Source organism: Pteropus medius, unplaced genomic scaffold (assembly GCF_902729225.1).
Source record: "Pteropus medius unplaced genomic scaffold, Ma_sr-lr_union100, whole genome shotgun sequence".
Lineage (NCBI taxonomy): Eukaryota > Metazoa > Chordata > Mammalia > Chiroptera > Pteropodidae > Pteropus > Pteropus medius.
In genome coordinates, this window is record NW_024356333.1 from 2,273,392 (window position 1) to 2,294,103 (window position 20,712).

The 20,712-nt window shown below is 50.1% G+C and overlaps 1 protein-coding gene across 1 annotated transcript; it reads left to right on the forward strand.

Annotated features, from left to right (window-relative positions):
• The first annotated feature begins 1,810 nt into the window (after nucleotides 1-1,810).
• On the forward strand, nucleotides 1,811-17,934 carry PDIA4 (protein disulfide isomerase family A member 4). Its single transcript, XM_039861278.1, has 10 exons — nucleotides 1,811-2,135; nucleotides 6,846-7,008; nucleotides 8,133-8,338; nucleotides 10,425-10,563; nucleotides 11,779-11,984; nucleotides 12,101-12,259; nucleotides 14,095-14,246; nucleotides 15,231-15,387; nucleotides 15,783-16,016; nucleotides 16,705-17,934. The coding sequence occupies exons 1-10, from the start codon at nucleotides 2,048-2,050 to the stop codon at nucleotides 17,118-17,120; spliced, it is 1,920 nt and encodes a 639-aa protein (XP_039717212.1). The 5' UTR covers nucleotides 1,811-2,047; the 3' UTR covers nucleotides 17,121-17,934.
• Nucleotides 17,935-20,712: the final 2,778 nt, after the last annotated feature.

Sequence of the window (20,712 nt, forward strand, 5' to 3'; positions counted from 1 at the left end):
CAGTTTGTCTCAAATAAAGTCTTAAAAAAAATTTTTTTTAATTGTTTCATCCTACAAGCTTTAATTCCTGAAAAGACAGATCATAAGTGTCATGTACCAGATGTGCAGCTGCCTGTTCTGTTTAGTTTTCTGACCATATATTCTTGAGTTTATGGCTGACACAATTGCCAGGATTGGCACATTGTCATAGATCTACCTGGAGACTACTCAGAGATGGGGGGATTATTTTCCCATAGGCCAATTCTCTGGAGAGTGCCGTGTGACCGAAGAGGGAAGCACATAATCAAACTGATCTATAAAAACAACCTATTCATGTGAAATGGCAGCCCTGGGGACGAGCCAGTGGGCAGTTCTATGACTTAACAGTCTCTCTATATTCACAACCAGTTATGGAAATTGTGGAGACTGTCCCGAAAACATTTCTCTCCATTCTCACCATCAACGCAGTGGCCTCCCAGCCTGCTTGTACCCATAACCAAATCAGGTGGGACTGAGGGATAAAAAAGGAACGAGGAGCTTTCTAACTTGAAAGAGACAGACAGACTGGGAGAGAAAGATTTCCTCCCATAGCTTAAGTTTTGAGAGGTTTCCTCCCATATTTTGTATCAACAAAGGTCTTTGTGAAATTGGTTGTATTCATCCCACATCTGGATAAATGGCATTCTCCTTCCTCTTAGTTAAGCAAGGATTCATAGGAAACGACCTGGAAAGGAAATATTGATATTGAACTGTTTGACATTCTACATTCGTAGCATTCTAATAAATCACTTAGTGTATATTCTATTGTAAGTTACTTGCATAATATTTTTCTACCCTACAAAACTGAGTAGGAAACCATCAGATTCACAAGAGCTCAATAAAAATATAGTAAATAAAAAATTTCTAATTGCTAAAGCCTGTGAGTGACCGGGTTTCTTTCTTCCTCACTTAATAGAGAAAGACCCCTGCACTCTTGAGGTCGCCCCCACCCCCATTTGTCTTCTATAACTGCAGGCACACTAATCCCCAAACATTAAAGAAATATCAAATCCTAATATACACCACAGGTTTGACATACAGAAATCATCATCTTAACCTAGTTTTATTTTCCTAAGTTGTCAAGAGGGAAAACCTCAAGGTTATATTTAGACTTATGTAAACCACAAGATTGCCTATCTGGTAAACCACTAGATTGCCTATCTGGTATTTCATTTTTGCAGAAAATCAGGAGTGAAATAACATGAGGCAAAGTTTAGACACGCATCGCCTATTCGTAGATGAAACCGCGGAAAGAAGCTTCCTTGACTGCATGCTCATCCCCTCTCCAAGCTCAATACATGTTTTTACCCAGGAAAGAAATGCAAACTTTTATTCGCTCAAGGAGAAAAAAAAGCAAAGCCCACGAACATAAGGCCAACTCGGGAGTCCCGTTCTGTCCCGTTCCCATCAACAGACTGGTTCGGGCTCCTCTGCCGCTTGGGTCCCGAGCCTCCAAGGACTCCAGCGGGTTGCACGAACAACCCCTACCCCCACGGCCCAGTAAAGGACACGTGTTCTTTCTGCCAAGCTCAGCGCCCAGAAGGAGCTTTGCCGCGCCCAGCGTTTTCCCTGGCTCCGCCCCGCCTCGTTGTCGGCCAATAGCGCCCCGAGACGTAGCACGGCCCCGCCCCTCCGGCCCCGGCCCACCGCCTTTGTTCTCCCGACTCCCTCTCTCAGCCTGTGCGCTCCCGGCAAACCGAGTGGCAGCTGCTGATTGGTGGCCGCGGCGCAGCCAATCAGAAGGGGGCACCTCACGCTAGGGCTCGGAGCTTTAAACGCGCGAGCGGCGGGGCTCGCGTAGGAAGCCGGGGGCGAGAGTGGGTGTAGGGGCCGGCGCCTCAGGCCTTGGACGCGCAGCTGGGCGCACGCGGCCCGGCGCCCCTAGTCGGCCTGGGATTGGCTGGCCCGCGGCTTCCCGCCTCCAGCCAATCGCCGGCGAGGACTTCCTGAGGGGACCTCTTTCCGTCCCTCGCCTTTCGCTCTTCAGGCCGGAGCCCGAGGTTCGGGAGGCCGCGCTTTCACTCCCGCGATGAGGCCTGGGAAAGCTTGCCTGCTCGTCCTGCTCCTGGCGTTGGCGCAGCTCTTGGCCGTGGCGAGCGCTGGGGAGCGGGACGAAGGTGAGCGGCCCGGCGGCGGGCCGGGCCTGCGAGCTGAGGAGCGCCGTGCGCGGCCCGGGCGGTGGGTGCGACCCGGGGGTGGGGGCGCGGGCTCCAGAACTGGCGCCGGGCGCCAACTTGCTGAGTTTAAGGGGCGGTAGCGGGTGGGCCGCCTCCCTTAGACCCCGGGAGAGCATAGTGGAGAAGGGGCCGGGGCTGCGGGGCCTCTCAGCAAGACCGTGCCGCCGAGGCTTGGACGCGGAGAGGGTGTGAAGTGCCTTCTTTGCAGTTGGCTCCTTCGTCCTGATTCAGCTCAGGTTGCCCTCAGGTGCAGGCTCCCGGGAAGGGGCAGTTAGAGCACTGGTTAAAATTTCCAGACAAGCACGCCCAGGGAGTGTGAAAAGGGGGTGCGCGGGGTGGGGGACACGTTTCAAAACAAGATTTAGAGAAGGCGAGCAGCCACTTTTAAAATATGTGGTTTGTAGGTTTGGAAATAATAATTCCAGGGTTCTGGTTTGAGGAGAAAGGGATGGCTTGGTTTGCATCTTTTCGAAACAGGAGATACCATTGCTTCTGCGAGCATTTGTTAAGCACCTACTATGTGCCAGTCACTGCACTGGGTCCTAGGAGGAACAGATGAGTGTGGCCTCTGCCGGTAAAGCGCTGGCTCTAGTGGGAACATTAGATACTAGTCAGCATTCCTGCATTTTGCTTTGAAATCAGCTAGCTAAGAACAAATGGCGTAAGAGAACTTTGAAAATTTGAACGCGCCAGGCAAGGAAAGAAACCTATTCCTAGAGAACAGAGCATCCTGTTACAGACCTCAGTCTTCTTCCTCACTGGCCTTTCTCCCGATGACTTTTTTTTTTTTGTTATTGTTGGTTTTTCTAGTGAGTTCGTTCCAATATAAATAAACCCCTTTTCTAATATTAGCATGTAGGGGAAATGTGCACTTTATATTCTTTCAAACAGATTGAGTAACTCTTCTGGGGTCACTGTTTCAAGAGTCGACCCAAATAGAAAAGGAAGTAAAAGCCAGCACCTAGTGAGAGAAACACCTGCCAGAGGGAATGGACAGGTGGCCTTACAAGTATGTCTTGGGACCTTTATCCAAACGACCTGGTGCTTATTTAAATAGAGTCCCAAAATATACTGAAGCAAAAGTTGGAGTGAGCCCTGGAGTCTTCATTTTAAACAACTTCATTGGTTCACAGGCAAAATAAACTTCGGTAGGCACTTTAAAATGCAAGGACAGTGGGGATAGAGGCTACTTTTTGGAATGTAGCTAAAAAGCAAAATCGCTTGGACACCAAGGGCTACTAACAACTAGTATATTTATCATTTGGGTCACAGGTCATTAATGCAGTGGAGGCTCCTGGGAAGCTGTCGCCTCAGGGATGAGCCCGGGAACCTCTGGAATTGTCATGGCCTAGGCAGATCTCCCAGGTTGTCCTCTGGGGTGGAGTGGGTCCTCCAGCCCTTACCTTGACTCCCATCCCTGTGGGCATCCCTGGCCCTTCACTTTCAGTGCCTGTCACAGAAAACTTGTCCTGTGAATTTATTTTGGGGCTGCACTTCCTTCCACCCCAGAAGTTTCAAGTCTGCAGAGCATTTAGTTTTATTTTAGATTCAAATAGCACAGTGGTGTCGGGGTCCCTAACACCCCCCGCCCCCCCAATATGGCTAGTAAATAGAGCTTGAGCTGCAATGACTTCAGGTTGCAGGGCTTGCCATGCCTCAGATTAGAAGTCACTTGTACTGTTCACATCTTTCCAGCTAACACAGCGAAGGAAAATATTTTGATACTAGTTGTTGTCTGCTTTTATTTGGGATTGGTTTAGATTTTAAAGCAAGCGGAAATTCACCTGGGTGCAGTTCTAAGGCACTGTTCAGCTGCCCCTGTCTTTTCATTCCTAAGAAGTAATTGTCAAACAATTCCACATAAAACTTTGGGCATATTGAAAAGAAAATCTGATGTAGTAGTATAGTACAGCAGGTGAATGATCAGGACCTGCCACTGAGTAGCTTTGTGATCCTTGGGCAGGTGACTGAGGCTCTCTGCGCGTCAGTTCCTTTATCTGTAAAGTGTATGTAATGTGTTTCATGGGATGAGAGAATGTGTTTAAGAGCTCAGTACAGTTCCTGGCATGAAGTAAATATCAGCTATAATGGTGTTATACAGAAAACAAATTTCTGTTTTTCCATGTTTAATTATTCAATATTGACCTCATAGTGGAGTTTATCTAACTATTATAGGTACTTCTTTAGTGAGAATTGGAAGAGTGACCAGCTGAGCAAGTAGATGAGGACATCCTACTAGGAGCTGCCAGTGTCCAGGCTGGGCAGGGTCCAGTGTTGTCATCAGATGTACTGGTGGGCGTGCACGGAGACTGCAGTGACCTGGTTAGAGGAGGGTCCTCCCATTTCAGGAGTGGCTTTACTATGTGGGCTTAGCAGTGTGGAGATGATTTAAGAGGCTGCATGGCCTCATGCTGAGGATAGCACCCTTCCAGAAGGTGCTGGAAGGCTTTGGAGGAATTTCTATCCTAGAACATTTAACTTTAAAAGTGAAGCCCAATGAAATGTAGTCTCCCCACTAAAATGCAGGGTGTTTTCTTTGCAGGAAAGTGTTGGCTTCTAGTAGGTAGGAATTAGAGCCAGCACCTTCTCGAATTGCAGATGAATCAATCCTTTGGTTGTCTGCAGGTTGGGAGGAATGGAAAGTATATTTTAAATATGTATCAAGAAATGAGTTCACTCTTAGGAACTCTGTCTCATGATAAGTCATGGACACCCATTTAATTGTGGGAGCCCCATCACTAGTAGTGCTCACGGACTACTTGAGCATAAATAGGTAAGGAAGCCTCTTCTTTTTTTTTAATTCACCTGGCCCCTGTGCATTGAGCGAGTGACCGAGTCCCTCCTCCCCAGCTGTTTCCTAGCTTGAAGAGCAGATTAGGTTCCCCAGTGCTTTCTTTCCAAACTTCTTCCAGTTTCCGTCCGCAGGTAAATGATTCTGCAAACTTTTTTTTTTTTTTCCCCTGCAAGTAAATTTGGCTGGACAGAGCAGCCAGGCAGTAAGAGTGGATATACACAGCCCACAAGCCTGGCCTGACTGCTTGCAGCAGGCTGCCCAGCCCATCCAAGCTCCCAGGTGTGGGGCAGGGCTTGTGGTGCCTCCTAGGCCCCGAGCTGGAGCAGAGAACCCCGCTTCAAGCCCACAGGTTTGCAGCCCTCCTGCAGGTCATTTGGGTAGGACTTAAAAGTGAGCTTGTCTTCCCCTCCGTCCTGGCCCCTTTCACATCCAAGGAGCCTTGTTCTTAGTGTGGCCTGATGACTGTGCTGGGAGCCCGAGGCCTCTGCAGGCCTGTCCACCTCCACAGTGTTCCCTCTGTGGAGGAGGGAGGTGGGGGGGAAGGGGGGACTGGGGATGTTGGAGAGCTGGGGCCCAGCGTGCAGGGGGAGGGTGGGGAGGAGAACTGGAGGCAGGGGAGAGAACTTGTCCCAAGAAAAATGAGAATCTGCTTGGTTCGTACGTCTCAAATTGGTGGGTTTTCTTTGGGGGTTTTAGTCAGTTCCCCAAAGGAGGAACTGACACCCTAAGTTGAAGAGAGGAGTGGAAGTCAGGATAAAGCAGTGGGGTGTTAAAAAGGGACATGGTGGCAGAAAGGTGGGACGGGAAGGGGGTGGGAGGGGGGGGCTGGTTTAATTAGTTTGCAGATTGGTGGATTTTAATGATAACAAAGCCGCCTGCCCCATCCAGACCAGTCACCCAGTTTGTCTGAGCAACAGCAGAGCCAGCCCTGGAGTGGGGGCGGAGGGGAGTTGGGGGCAGGGCTGAGGTTGCGTAAGTCCTAGGGGTTCCAGGATCCCAAGGGCAGGTTTTCATGCCCTGACCTCACCCACAGCCCCAAACACGGTAACTATCAATCTTGCTTTATCTCTTGGGAAGCATCTCCAAACACCGATAATTGGCCCCTTGAAACATTCTGGCTTCAGAGTTAATGAAATTCTCATGCTTGCTGCACTTACTTCAAGTGCACTTGCTGATATGACCATAGCTGGAAAACCTGATTAATTAGAACTATGGTCTTGTATCTGTAGTTTGGCCAAAAAAAAAAAAAAATCTCCTGGACCTTCATATACTCAGATTCTTTGTTCTGGGAAGAGAAGTTTGCTTCTAAGCAGGAGCATGTCCTCAAAAGTTGACTGCCCTGGAGCACAGAGGGAACCATAAAATGAGATATTCCTGAAATGCAAAATATGGGATGTGTGTAAAGGAGCCTTGCACGGTGCAAAGGCCTGGAAAGGCTGCAGAGGCTGGAGATGCTGAGGGATAGTGGGTCAGGTCTCAGTGCAGAGTAAGCAGAGGGGCCGATGTTGGGGTTCTCTGTGCTCAGGCTGGAGTTGTGCAGAGCAGCACAGGGCTATCTCTGGGTAGGGGGTGGGGGGCTCCTGCAGGGGCATTTAGACTTTTAAATTCTAGACCTGTGGTTTTCAGACATCTTTTAATCATGATCTCCCTTTTAAATGAAATCTTAAGTGGCCGCCCAATATGCAGACTTAAAGCAGAGTTTCTGGGGTGGGAAGGCCTGATGTCACCACTCCTTCTGGTGGTGGCCCCCAGGGACTACTCAGGACTTGACACGTTTTGAGGGTTTGGGGTTCTAAGAAAATTTTTAAGGAGGAGAGTCAGCAGTTTCCTAACCAGTCTGGGTATTTTCCGGTCAGATTCTAATAAAGAAGATGCCATTGAAGAGGAAGACGAGGAAGAAGACGAGGAGGACGACTTGGAGGTTAAGGAGGAAAATGGTGTCTTAGTCCTAAGTGATGCAAACTTTGATAACTTTGTGGCTGACAAGGACACAGTGCTGCTGGAGTTTTATGCTCCATGGTAAGGACCCACGTTCTAGTTCTGCCAGAACGGACAAGCAGTTCCTCTGTGCTTGCACACTTGACCCCTCACAAAGCCATCCAGACCCTGCAGAGTGGGAGTGTCTGGGTGCAAGAACTCACCCCCTGGGTTCAGGGTCACCAGGAGCTCAGCCAATTTGCATTGAGCCCCCACTGAGCCGGCCTCACAGAACACAGTCCCCAGTGGTTTAAACTATGAAATGTCCTCGGATAGTTACAGCTGGGGAGGGGTGTCATTAAACAAGCTGTGATGTTATGGAAACTTGCATTGGTGACACACGCTTGACCCGTCTCAAGACCACCCCCCTGAGTGTAGTCAGGCTTGCACACAGCCCCTGGGGAACGCAGAGCCAGGCGCCACACTTCCTGTCTCTCACCCTCAGGCTGCAGTATGGCGCAGGTCCTGTGTTCCTCCCCAGCAACCCCACCTCTCTTCTTTTTTTTTCTCACTCTTTTCATCTTTCTCCTGCCTTCTTTGATTCACTTCGAAGGCAGAATAGTGAAGATATACTTATGTGTCCAGTGCCTGATGTTCAAGCATAGTACGAGGTGTTTTATATAAAGTGTTTAAATAGTCCTTTGAACAGGTCTGTGAGGTTCTATTTTATAGATCAAAAGTTCTCAAACTTTTTAGTCTTAGGACCCCTTAACACTTAAAATTTGAGGACCCCAAGTAGCTTTTATGTAGGTCATGTTTATCATTGTTTACCATATTAGAAATTAAAACTGAGAAATTTAAAAATATTCATTTTTAAATAATAACCCATTACGTGTTAACATGGGAACACTGACGTCATTGTCATTGTAGCCTCTGGAAAACTCTGTGCTTCTGGGAGAGTGAATGAAAAAGATAAGAAATGTAAAGTATTTCACCTCACAGACCCCTTGAAAGGGGTCCTTGGACCAAACTTTGAGAAACTTATAGATGAAAATATGGAGTTCAGAGATGTCGAAAGTGTGTGCCCAAGACCGAGCTGGAATTCAAACTTGGATTTGTGTCTTTCTTCTTAACTGCAGTCCCACTGCCCATTTTTGTGTTCATTGCTAGATTTAAGCCTCCACCGGTACAGTTAACCTAGTCTTCCCCTAAATCTTAATTCGTAGGTGTGGACATTGTAAGCAGTTTGCTCCAGAATATGAAAAAATAGCCAGTACCTTGAAGGAGAACGACCCTCCCATTCCTGTCGCTAAAATAGACGCCACCTCGGAGTCGGCGCTGGCCAGCAGGTTTGATGTGAGCGGCTATCCCACCATCAAGATCCTTAAGAAGGGGCAGGCTGTCGACTACGAGGGCTCCAGGACCCAGGAAGGTGAGCGGGACCTGAGCTATGAAGGAAGCTGGTGCCAGGACTCTCTCTCCTGGGAAGGAGAAATTTGGATCATAGAAAAGACAGGTTGAGGACTGGGAGTGACCCCCGGGAGCACCAGCTTCTGGGAGTGCTGTTTGCTGGAATGTTCGAGGTAACTGAGATCAAAATAAATTTGTCTGGGTGGGAGGAGTATCTTCCCATTTCAGACCATGAAACAAGATCTGGAGCAGACAGGTTAAGAAATGACACGAGAGGCTGAGGTTCTTGGTGGTGGTCTAGAGCAGGGGCTCTTAACCTTCAGCTTGTACCAGAACCATCCCCAAACGGTGGGGGAGGGGCTCGGGCTCAGGCTCCGTGGGACAGACCGCAGAGCCCTGTCCCCAGAGCTCTCATTCAGGGAGTTTCAGGTCAGACTATTAATTTGTGTTTCTTACAAGCGCCCAGAGTGTGCCAGGGCTGTGGACCCAGAGCTCCACACTGAGAACCTGGTGTGGGAAGCCAGGTGGTTCTCCTAGACCAGGCCTATGGATCCCTGCCTGCACATTAGGCACTAAAAAACTTTTATCACACAAATGAACAGATAAGCTTTTATTCTTTAGGAAGAGCATATCTCTTAGTCAGTTCTAAAACATAGATTATGCTCCATTTTTCATTTCTGGTGTGGCATAGCGGACAGGGCATTAAATGGGGTTTGGGTCTTTATAGCCATGTCATAGCCTTGTGTCCTGTACGGCTGCCTTCCCCTTGCTGGGCCTGGATTCCCCATTGAGGACATGAGGTCTTGATCTCAGTTCCCTTTGAGTGGTGCGAGTCTGTCCCATGATACTCCAAGCATGAAACCCATTGTGGGGTGCCAAAGGGAATGTGATCATGTCTGTTAATACTTACGTTCACATTGCATTTGTCTGTCTGTTGACTGGGTAACATGTTTTCGTGGTTCAGAATTCAGATAGTCTTTCCGCCCTGACCCTGGTTTTCCAGCTCTCCTGCTTGTCCTTTGTACATGTCAAAGCAAATGTGTCTGTGTGTGTGCTTTTTGCACAGTTGTTAGCATATCTTAAACACCATCTGTACCTTTGTGTTTTTATGTCTTAGCCATATCAGTGAGTAAGGACCTTAATCTAAAAACAGGCCGACAGTAGGACACTTTACTGTTGAAAAATAAGTAGGTTTGCACGTTTGGAGGCCTGTGCTCGGTACTTGACCGCTTGGGATGCGGCCCAGCTTGGAACCTTGAGAGCCGTGTTTGCCAAGTGGGCTCCTTGGGCCGCCGGCCCTGCGTGTGCATTTTAGTAAATGCGCCTCCTCCATGTCAACCCACTTCGGGCGTGGACGGGTCAGGCAGTCCGCGCTGTGGGCGCAGTGCGGAGGTGCAGCTCATGCATGTTTTAGCTCATGCTGTGCAGGAGTGGCACTTAGACCTGCCTCCTTGGTGGCTTCCACAGCCAAACGGAAAAGAAATTGTTAAAAGTTTGCCACCACTGCTCCTTAAGATCATTTGGAAATGCTTTGTGAGAATATATTCTGTGTCCCACTCCTGTCATTGGATCCATCTCTGGGGACCGAGGCCACAAATGGCCTTTTTATAACACATGATGCCGGAGCCGCCTGAGCAGCGTGGGAGCTGCTGTTGCTCTCTTCATTTTTTTGGTTTTTGCATATGTTCTTCGATGCTGTAATACGCCAGTGCTAGAGGTGCATGACTAAGTACATACACGTTTTTACATGTTAAGGAGATGATGAGCGTATGCAGTCAAAGCATTGGGAGAGGACCTCTCAGGGTTCGCTTGCAGTTAGTACCGTCGTCTGGTAAGAACGAGCTCTCATTGGTCAGGATGGTCTTGGGCTGTTCGAGAAGTCCACGGGTGGTGTGCAAGGCAGTGGACCTTCTGACACTTAACTGTGGCTTCAGAATTGCAGAGCGGCACTGGCTAGAGGTGTGATTGGATTTCAGGAAATTCGGTGTTTCCTTTCTCCTGTGGCCCCTACCGCTTCCTCTGTTCTCCCCTCCCCACCTGCCTCTGGAACAAGGTAAAGCGCCTGCCACACAGTCTGCTTGTGCTCAGTCTTGTTTGGTTTCTTTCAGAAATTATTGCCAAGGTCAAAGAGATCTCCCAGCCCAACTGGACGCCTCCACCAGAAGTCACACTTGTGCTGACCAAAGATAACTTCGATGAAGTTGTAAATGATGCAGACATCATTCTGGTGGAGTTTTATGCCCCATGGTAAGATGGTCTTGATCTCATATTCACATATTGATTAGGCCCATCCTGTATTCAGTACCCTGCTGGCTCTGGGCAGGGATGACAGAGACAGACCCCTGAGCGTGAGGCAGAGATAACCAAAGAGCAAGGTGGATGCAAAGTCCCCACCTTGCATAAAGGGCAAAATGGAGCTGCTGAGTGTTCTGGAGAGGGATGGATTTTAGTCTTTTCCTAGGGGATAGGATGCGGCTAAACATAGGCCTGGGCATGGAGGAGAGGAAGCCCACATGGCTCACATAGAGAGCTGCCGAGTGACCCGGGCCCCTCAAGGCTGGAGGACAGGGCTGAGCATCCGGCCTGTGCCTGTCGAGTCCCAAGTTTGTCACCGCATACTTGCCCTGTCTGCTGCAGGGACAAGGGAGTGTCCCCAAGAAAGCGTGTATGGAAGCACTTTGACCGTCGCTCTCTAGGTAGTGCGAGGGGACATCTTCTACCTCCTGTGGGAGGCAGGGAAGTGCTGTTTGTGGAAGTTTCCCCAGCCGGTGAGGGACCCCAGTGAGGAGAGCAGAACTGCCCCAAAAGTAGGTGGAGGAGTGGCAGCCGGTGGCCTATCCCAGATTGTCTTGCCAGCCTTGCTGTCTCCCGCCTGAGCTGTTCGAGCCATGCTTTTATCTGTCATCATCTGTGCTCTGGCTCTTTGTTCCGCAGTGAATCTTGGAAGATGATCCTCAGCCTTACTTCACACTCATGCCAGAGCCTTGGGGTTCCCACAGCTTTCTTGCTTTGTGTCTCCTCCCCTCACCCCACTTCTCACAGGCTCCTGTCCATTTCCTACCTGTCCCTCGAGTTGTACCTCATCTGTCATGTTCTGTATGAAGCCATCCCTGACTTGGGTCCCTTCGTGACACAACTCTCTAACCAAGGAAATCTACCTAGGATGTCGTCTGTCTCGGCCTTCCCCACATCTTACTCCTGTCACAGTTTCACTCCTGTCTGTGCCTGTGTGTGTGTGCGTGTGTACATCCTTGTATCCCTGGTGTGCGAATGCCAAGGGAGGAAGTGATGTCATGCTGGCCTGTCCTGGGGGGCCTGGCTCAGCGCCCTCACCCAGGAGACGATCGGAATTTGGCTGGATCTGAGCTGCCTGGGAACACAGATTGGGTTTCTGTACCTCGCTTAGCTGGGAGGCCATGTCCACGCTAGAACAGGCCCCTGAGAACTGGCTTCCTCTGACAGGTGTGGACACTGCAAGAAACTGGCCCCCGAGTACGAGAAGGCCGCTAAGGAGTTGAGCAAGCGCTCACCCCCAATCCCCCTGGCGAAGGTCAACGCCACTGCGGAAACAGAGCTGGCCAAGAGGTTCGAGGTCTCTGGCTACCCCACCCTGAAGATCTTCCGCAAGGGAAAGCCTTTTGATTACAATGGCCCGAGAGAGAAATATGGTATGGCTGCTTCCCGCTCCTACCTCGCAGGGCGGGGAAGGTCCCTAGTGGGTGTGGGTGGCAGGCAGCACTCCCTGGAGCCCTGGCCCCTCCTCAGGCCCGTGCTCTGCTCCCAGGGATTGTGGACTACATGATTGAGCAGTCCGGGCCGCCCTCCAAGGAGATTCTGGCCCTGAAGCAGGTCCAGGAGTTCCTGAAGGACGGAGACGATGTCATCGTTATTGGGGTCTTCAAGGCAGAGAGCGACCCAGCCTATCAGCTGTACCAGGATGCTGGTGAGTAGTGGCCCTCCGGGTTGGACAGAATGCCCTCCTGGGGAGTCTGCTGCTTTTGTATAAAACTCCTGGGCATCGTTTTTAGGGGATGGCTTGATTACCATAGCGTCTGTGAGAATAAGCTTTCCTTTCTGGGGAACAGGGTTGGAGGTTAGTTCCCTGTTGCCTTAATTACACGTGGAGAGTTGGGAAGTAGCACAGTCAGGTTCATCCAAGTTCATTGTCTCTCTCACCTTTCTGGAGCCCCGTCCCTGAGCCAGCCCTTCTGCAAGTGGAAGGGCCTTCACCAGAAAGCAAGACTTTCTGAATCAGAGCTCTGCCAGTTATCAATGCTGTGACCACAGGCAGCGATTGATCAGCTGGTGTTCTCACATCCAACATGGTGATCTTTTCCACTTCAAAGATTGCATTAATCGAGGTAATGTAGGCAAAGCGCCTAGCAAAGTGCCTGGTAATACTGAGCACTTGTGAGTTCTAGTCTTGCTAATCTGAGAAGTGAAATGATCACGACTTCCGTGTGGCTCGGCTGGGTTAGGCTGCAGGCACGAGAATCACTGGGCCTGTGCAGAAGGACCCAGCGACGGCCCAGGCATGCAGGGCAGTCTGCAGAGAGGCTGACTGGGGAGAGAGAGGGGTGGGTCTATGGGCATGCAGGGTGGATACCAAAGTCTTTGAGGCATTTCTATTTGTCCACCCAGAGCCAACTGATAAACTGGCTCTGGAGGACTGTTTGAGGATCCGGTGGGGCAGATCACCTGGGGCACCTGGAGGCCTAGGACAGGGTGGGAGGGGCACCTCTGAGAGCTGCCTTTTGGGTTGCCTGTCATAATCCTCACCACCATCTATGAGGTGGGTGGTCCTCTTTCCACAGAGGAGGGACTGAGTCTTAGGGAGGTGAATAGCAGGCCTAAAGCTCCACAATTATCAGGTCACAAAATTACGATTTAACTCTAAGTCTCTCTGATTCCAAAAGTCATACTCCTCCAGGAGTGGGTGACACCACTGAGGCCTCACCCAGATTTGAATCACAGACTCAGCTCAGGATGGGCCTGGGTGCCTCAGTAAGGACAGTAGAAGGACTGAGGTGCGTTCACCCCAGAATCGAGGACAGGAAAAACTGACCCACAGGCCCAATCCAGCCTCTTCTGGTTTTGTACATTTTGTTGGAACGGCCACACAGTCGTTTACACATTGTTTTGCTATTTTCGTACTTAGAGAGTTGAGTGGTTATGACAGTGTAGCCTACAAAGCCAAAGGTATTTATACTGTCTTATCCATTCTGGAAGAGTTCACTAGCCCTGTTCTTGAATATCCTCAGACAGTGGGGTTTTATCTTGGGAGTCTCCCAAAATTTAAAGTATTTGTAGCAAAAGAATAGCATTTAGGGCTCCAGCCCACAAACAGGCCACCCACCAACTCGAGGAGAAGTTAAACCCCTCCGGGAAGGGTGCTGGTTGTGAAAACTCACCATGTGCGTACAGGAGTGTGCAGTGCTCACTCTCACCTCATGATACACTGTCTCTCTGGAACTGATGTCCTTCTCAGCATCAGAGACAGCAGCTGACCACAGGCAGATTAGCTCTAAGTTTTTCTGTGAACATTCAGTTTGTTAAATTTATTTTATAAATACCAAGATACAGATTTTAAGATATATATACTGTTTTAGAATTCAAATTCCCTTCCAGGGTTTAAGCTTGAGATGTTGTTCACATAGAACTCATGTTGGTTATTATGTTATTTTCCATGCATTTGCTTTGGCAGATGTGGATAATGTATTAAATCTAGATCATTTAAGCAATTTAATACATTGTATATTTATTCTGTTAACTTTTCAGCTAACAACCTGAGAGAAGATTATAAATTTCACCACACTTTCAGCACTGAAATAGCAAAGTTCTTGAAAGTCTCCCCAGGGAAGTTGGTCGTAATGCAGCCAGAGAAATTCCAGTCCAAATATGAGCCCAGTAGCAACATGATGGACATCCAGGTGGGTGGGGGCGCTCAGGGCCTTGGTGGCCTCTCCAAAGTGCCAGCCCTGGGCGTCCGGTTGGCATGAGGATCCTGCTGCACGGGGACTCAGGCTCTGGGGAAAGCTCTTCGACCTTGAGCAAGCAGCTTAACCTCAGTGTGCCTCAGTGTCATCATCTGTGAAGTGAGATGGCAGTGCCTGCCCTCAGGGTGGTCATGAGGCTGGTGTCTGGAGGGCCTGGCTGAAGTCCTTAACTTAGGGTGAGCCCTAGGGAGCCCCTATGTCCAGGGCACTCTGCACATCCCTCAGGGCAGTTAACCCACCCTCTCTGACAGCCTGAGCTCAGTGTCCCCAAGCGACTGTTGCTGTGCCCAGCCAGTCACAGGTGCTGTGCAAATATCAGAGCTGCGTTCTCCTCCCACGGCTCCATCTTGGGGGACGGTCTCTGGAGGGGCTGCTTCTTGCTGGCTCGCGCCCTTGCCCCATACCTCACTGTGCTCGGTGTCGCTGGTAATCACAGGTGTGCTTTGTCCAGAATGCAAAGCCCAAGGCTGTGTGCACTTGGGCCTGCCTGTCGTCCGTGCTGTTCCTGTCGTCTGTGAAATGTCCTGAGAGGACTGTTTGAGGATCAGGTGGGACAGATAGATGGATCCCTTCGCCCAGTTCAGCCTGTGTTAACAGCCGCCTCTGGCAGCCAGGCCTTCCTCCCGCAGTTCCTAATTGAGATCATAGTGATCCCAGGCCATAGGAAAGGGCCCAGGGTGCCGGCGGTGGCCTGCAAAGCTCACTTAAAGTTCACTGGAAGAAAGGGGACCCCAGAGACAACAGAGATTACTAGGATGTGCTTGAATGGACATGAGCCCAGAGTATCTCACCTTTACACGACTCCTCCCCCCATGCCAAGTCCCATCATTACTCATTAGCAGTGACAGTGAAAGGTGGGTGTGTTAGATAAGCCCTGTTTTTGTCAGGCCACTCCTCACCTGTTCCCACTGTTCGCAGAGCTCCACAGAGGGCTCAGCCATCAAGGACTACGTGCTGAAGCACACCTTGCCCCTGGTGGGTCACCGCAAGCCCTCCAATGACGCCAAGCGGTACACGCGACGCCCTCTGGTGGTCGTCTACTATAGCGTGGACTTCAGCTTTGACTACAGAGCCGGTGAGGGACCCCAGCATCACTGCGGTGGGACTGGGACCACGGCCCCAGGCCTTTGTGGGTTGGTGGCCGGGTGCATGTTTTATTTATGGCTTCAAGGTCATTTTTCTTCTGTGTTGTATAACAACTCTTTCTTTCCATTTTTGGCGGGAGGGAGCTTAGAACGGGGTCAGTGCCTGTTAGAGATGAGGCCACAGGGCCAGTTCTAGACCAGCAGGCCTCATAATGCTGGCATAGATCTGTCAGGCTCATGGAACTTGTGACCAGGGTCCCCTGCCCACAGAAGTGGCTTTTTCAGAAATACTCTCCTTTCTGATTGAAGCCTGAGCCTTGTCAGAGAATCTCAGTGACAACCTTGCTCTGTGAGGCTCAGCTCACAGCTCTTTGTCTCATTTCAGCCACTCAGTTTTGGCGGAGCAAAGTGCTGGAGGTGGCCAAGGAATTTCCTGAGTACACCTTTGCCGTGGCTGACGAGGACGACTTTGCCACGGAGGTGAAGGACCTGGGGCTCAGCGAGAGCGGGGAGGATGTCAACGCTGCCATCCTGGACGAGGGTGGGCGGAAGTTTGCCATGGAGCCCGAGGAGTTTGACTCCGATACCCTCCGCGAGTTCGTCACAGCTTTCAAAAAAGGTATGTGCGTGTGGCCAGGCCACCCCTTACTCCTCGTGCTGCTTCCTCTGCATGAGCCTGGTGAGCTATGGGGGCACCTGGAGCCTCAGCCATGTCACTCATCATTCTTGTTTGTTCCAAGCCTGATCCTGGGTTTTCTCTCGGGGACCTCGGAGGATACAGATGGAAAGTCCCCCATTTTTTGCTTTCTTTCTCTTTTTGTAACAAAAGGCAGCTATGTCTTGAAAATTCCAAAAAACTATTTTAACGATACTTAAAACAGGCTTTTGGGTTTAGAAGTGAGTGGTGTGCATGTGGAAAACTCGCTTTGAGGCATTACATGCCACGTTTTTATTGATCTGGTTGAGTGTGGGTGGGTCTGCCGGTCCCCTCGGTGCCACTCCCCACGAGGCTTCCCAGGCCCGGGTACCGGCTCTCCCTGGAACCCCTCTGTACCGGGCAGCATTAGTCTTGTGACAGCCTCACTGAACAGGACAGCGGCCCAAAAGGCCTGGGCTGGACCAGCTGCACCCTCTCCGGCCTTTGCAGGGACTGGGAACATAGAAGATTTGAAGAAATCAGGGAACTAAGGGGTGGGCTGGCCCCCCAGCGTGTGACGCACCCCACTCTCCCACACGTGAGGCAGAGCCACCAGGGTCCGGGACCTTTTCATCACTCACGTCCCTCCCCTGCTCGCTTTCCTCGGCAGGAAAACTGAAGCCAGTCATCAAATCCCAGCCGGTGCCCAAGAACAACAAGGGGCCAGTCAAAGTCGTCGTGGGGAAGACCTTCGACTCTATTGTGATGGACCCCAAGAAGGACGTCCTCATTGAGTTCTACGCACCTTGGTGCGGGCACTGCAAGCAGCTGGAGCCCGTGTACACTGCCCTGGGCAAGAAGTACAAGAGCCGCAAGGATTTGGTCATTGCCAAGATGGATGCCACCGCCAACGATGTCACCAGTGACCGCTACAAAGTTGAGGGGTTCCCCACCATCTACTTTGCCCCCAGTGGGGACAAAAAGAACCCAATTAAATTTGAGGATGGAAACAGAGATCTGGAGCATTTGAGCAAGTTTATAGAAGAACATGCCACAAAACCAAGCAGGACCAGGGAGGAACTTTGAAGCTCTGAGGTCTGCAGAGGGCTGTAGGGACCAGACGCACGAGTTGCCAGCATCCAGAGCCCGAGGGAGCCACCGGCCCATGGGTCAACTCGAGGGCAGTGTCTCAAGTTTTTGTTTGTTTTTTAATTTTTTATACTCTGGTGTTTCACCTCATGCTCTGAATACTGAATAGATATGAATGACTCAATAGGTTAGTACAGATTTTTACAGAGGATACATCTATTTTTATCATTATTTGGGGTTTGATTTTTTTTAACTTTCCACTTTAATATATTTCTTCAAAGCAGATAAGTTGGATCTGTTCTATGTGAATGTTTTTTTCTTTTTTTAATTCAAAATTTCAAAAAATCTTTGCCAAATCAAGTTGAATTTTGCCCTTTATTTTGTTGTTGTCTGAGAGATTATTAGTGAAGAAGATTTGACTGTTGGTGTGCTTTAGTTTTTATTTGTTTCCATCATGACATGAAGTGAGAACCATCGCCAAGCACCCTGCCAAGGATGACATTTCAGCCGACCTGAGCTGCCGCCCAGTCCGGGGAGAAGCAGCATCTCTGTAGGACTGGGCATCGCCGTGCCTTCTCCTTTCAAACCAAGCACTGTGGGGTGAGGATTCTTTCCCAGAGCCCCAGGCCTCGAGCCAGGTTCTGCAGTCTGGCCTCAGAGAGAGAGGCCGCCCAGCTGTGGGCCCAGCAGCCCCGCCTCTTCAGCAGCAACGCAGCTGGAGGAATGACCTAGGGCACAGGTGGATGTTTTGGGGAGATAGAAAAGGTAGGATACGCTGTCACAACGGAATAAAAGAAACATTGAAAATTAATCTCCATAGCTGTGATAGAGAACATCCGGGAGCCTTGGCTGAGTTGAAGATGAACCTGGGCGGGGTGGGGAGGGCTCTCCTTCCTGCACAATGAGAGTGGCCTTGCTGGAACATCCGGGGAGTGGGGGTCATTACAGCTCAGGCGAGGGGCTTCCGGGTGTCAGTTAGGTCGTGTGGAAGTGAGCAGTGGCACATTCTGTCAGGATGGGGCTGGGATAGAGGCTCCCGCCCTGAGCACTGGTGGTCAGAGAGGACAGATAGGTCAGGGTGGGAAGCTGACCTACCTCTTCCTCAGAGGTTCCAGAGGTTTGTGTGTGACCAAGCTCCATTCCTGGGGTTCGTTCACCAAAATGTGACATCTCCTCCCCTGTCACCTGCTCCTAATTTTGACTGAAATAAAAGAGGTCAAGTGGAAATTCCTTGAGCTGGTGGCGGCTTTCAGCAGTGACTAGTATGTCTGTTCCAAGGGTCGAGTAGGGGCAGTGAGCAGGCCGGAAAGAGCAGCCTTGGTGGGCCTTGCCGAATGGTCTGCTTTAAGGTTGAGTCTGGCTGAGGGCTGGGAATTGTGAGTGGGTGGCGGTGTCTGGTAAGTGTTCAGAGTCTCCGGTGTGACTGGACATCATCTGCACCCTCCTTGACATCCTCTTCCATCAGAAGAATGCCCCCCACCCAAGGACTTTATGCCAGAAGCTCATAGTAGCAAATGTGGGTGGGGGCTTGAAGGCTTTTTCTTCTACCAAGAAGCACATTCATCCAGCACCACCAGGAGAACAAAGTGCTCCTGTTCTCCCGGGGCATCCCGTCTGGCTGGGGAGATGTCACACACAGCGTACATGAGGCCATGCGAAAGAGATGGGCTCTAGGAGGGAATAGCAGCGTTGGCCTCACTAAATTGGGTTCGATAAGCCCTTCTGTCTAAGGTGATGTCTGAGCTCGGACCCACGGATAAGTGGGTGTGAGCCTGGCAAAGGATAGGGAGGCTTGCTTCTCAGAGTGGGCTGGGGCCTGCAGCATCGGCGCTCCCTGTCAGAAATGCAGAATTGCAGGCTGGGCCCCAGGCCTCTGAATTTGAACCTGCATCTTTAGGAAGAACCCAGGAGATTCTGGGGCACGTGTTGAGAAACACCAGGCAAGGGCCCTGAGGCAGATGTCAAACTATATTCTCTTCTGAAACACGATCTGGGAACCAGGTTGACGGGGAGAATACCTTAACTGAGTAAGCAACCTGTGTATGGACTGCAGAAAGTAGGCCCCGTGAACGAATCCACCGCAGACCAGTTAGGGAGCTTATGGCCTGATAAAGGAGACAGCCAGTAAATCGATTACAGTCCAGTGTGCTCAGAGCTGTGGAGAAGATGTGTACAGGGCCCAGGGCCCAGAGGGGACTATCCCAGCCTTGGAGCCCAGAGTGGCCCTTCAGGGATGCTGACTCAGGAGGTGGAGGACAGGAACTCTCCAAGTGGAGGCATCAAACTGCAAGGTAAATGGAAAACCACAAATAGGGGGAAGCAATGGTGGTGATCGCTGGGAGTTGAGGCTGGAAGAGGATAGGGTAGGGGCAGGTGTCCTTTTGCAGTAAGTCAGGAGTTTGACCTTGTCCTAGAACTTTGTGGGGAACCACCGAGGGTTTTAAGCAGGGAAGTGACATGGTCAGACTGAGATTTTAATGAGAGTGACAGTTAACATTTATTGGGCACTTAGCAAAAGCCAGGCCCTGTGTGAGCAGTTTGCTGGATTATCTCATATAAGTGAGGTGGGGTCTAGTGTGTTCATTTTACAATTGAAGGGTCGGAGGTCGCCAGATCCAGGGCATGTGTCTGCAAATGCAGAGCTGGGTGTTGGGCACGGTCTCCTTGATCACTCCTAGTGCATCTATCTCCCTTGGGGAAAACCCAATCTAGTAGCAAGGGAGCCCCGGACCAGCTGTGAGGAGACCGGCTGCGTTTTGAGTAGAAGGTGAGTGGGCTCTAACAGGGTAAGCAGGGGTCTCCAGTTTGCAGGCTGATCGGAGACTGAGGGTGAGTTAGTGGACCAGAGGAAGATGAGTATGGCGTCCAGGTTTCTGAATTGAGCTTTCGTTATTTAATTACGAAATTTCTCATCCATACACAAAATGAAGAGAATGGTATAACCAACACCTTTTACTCATCACCCATCTAAAATAATTATCAAAATTTTGCCACATTTTCTTTAACGCATTTTTTAATGACGCATCTAAGACATGTCTTGTCACCCCTCCATTCTTGAGTATGTGTTTTCCTGTGGAGCCACAGTACCTTATCACAGCTTCCAAAACAATAATTCAACTGGTACCCAGTCTATAGTCAGATTTCTCCAGTTATCTCAAAAACGTCTATTTACAATTGTTGTGTTTGATTCGTCAGCAAACAGTGTCTGCACTTCGGGTTTTGTCTCCAAAGTCTTTTTCTAGAGTAGTTCCTGTCCCCACAACTTAAACTCATTGCAGAAACAGTGACAAGGGGTCACTTCGATCTGTTGAGTTATGTTTTGTACAAGTTCGAAGAACTGATTTGTTGCTGTCTTGGTGATGTATCCAGGAGATACATAGAAACCTGGAGAGATGTTGGTGTAGAAAATGGTACCGGATTTTACGAGACTGACAATAGGTGCCATAGACTGGGTGCCTCCTGGGGACCAGGGACCTGGCATATGTTATCTAAGTCTCAATCCAAGCTGATTTACTGTTTAGCTGTGTGACTTCTGGCAAGTTAGTTAAGTCCTGTCAGAGCTCATTTTCCCATCTGTAAGAGTAAACAC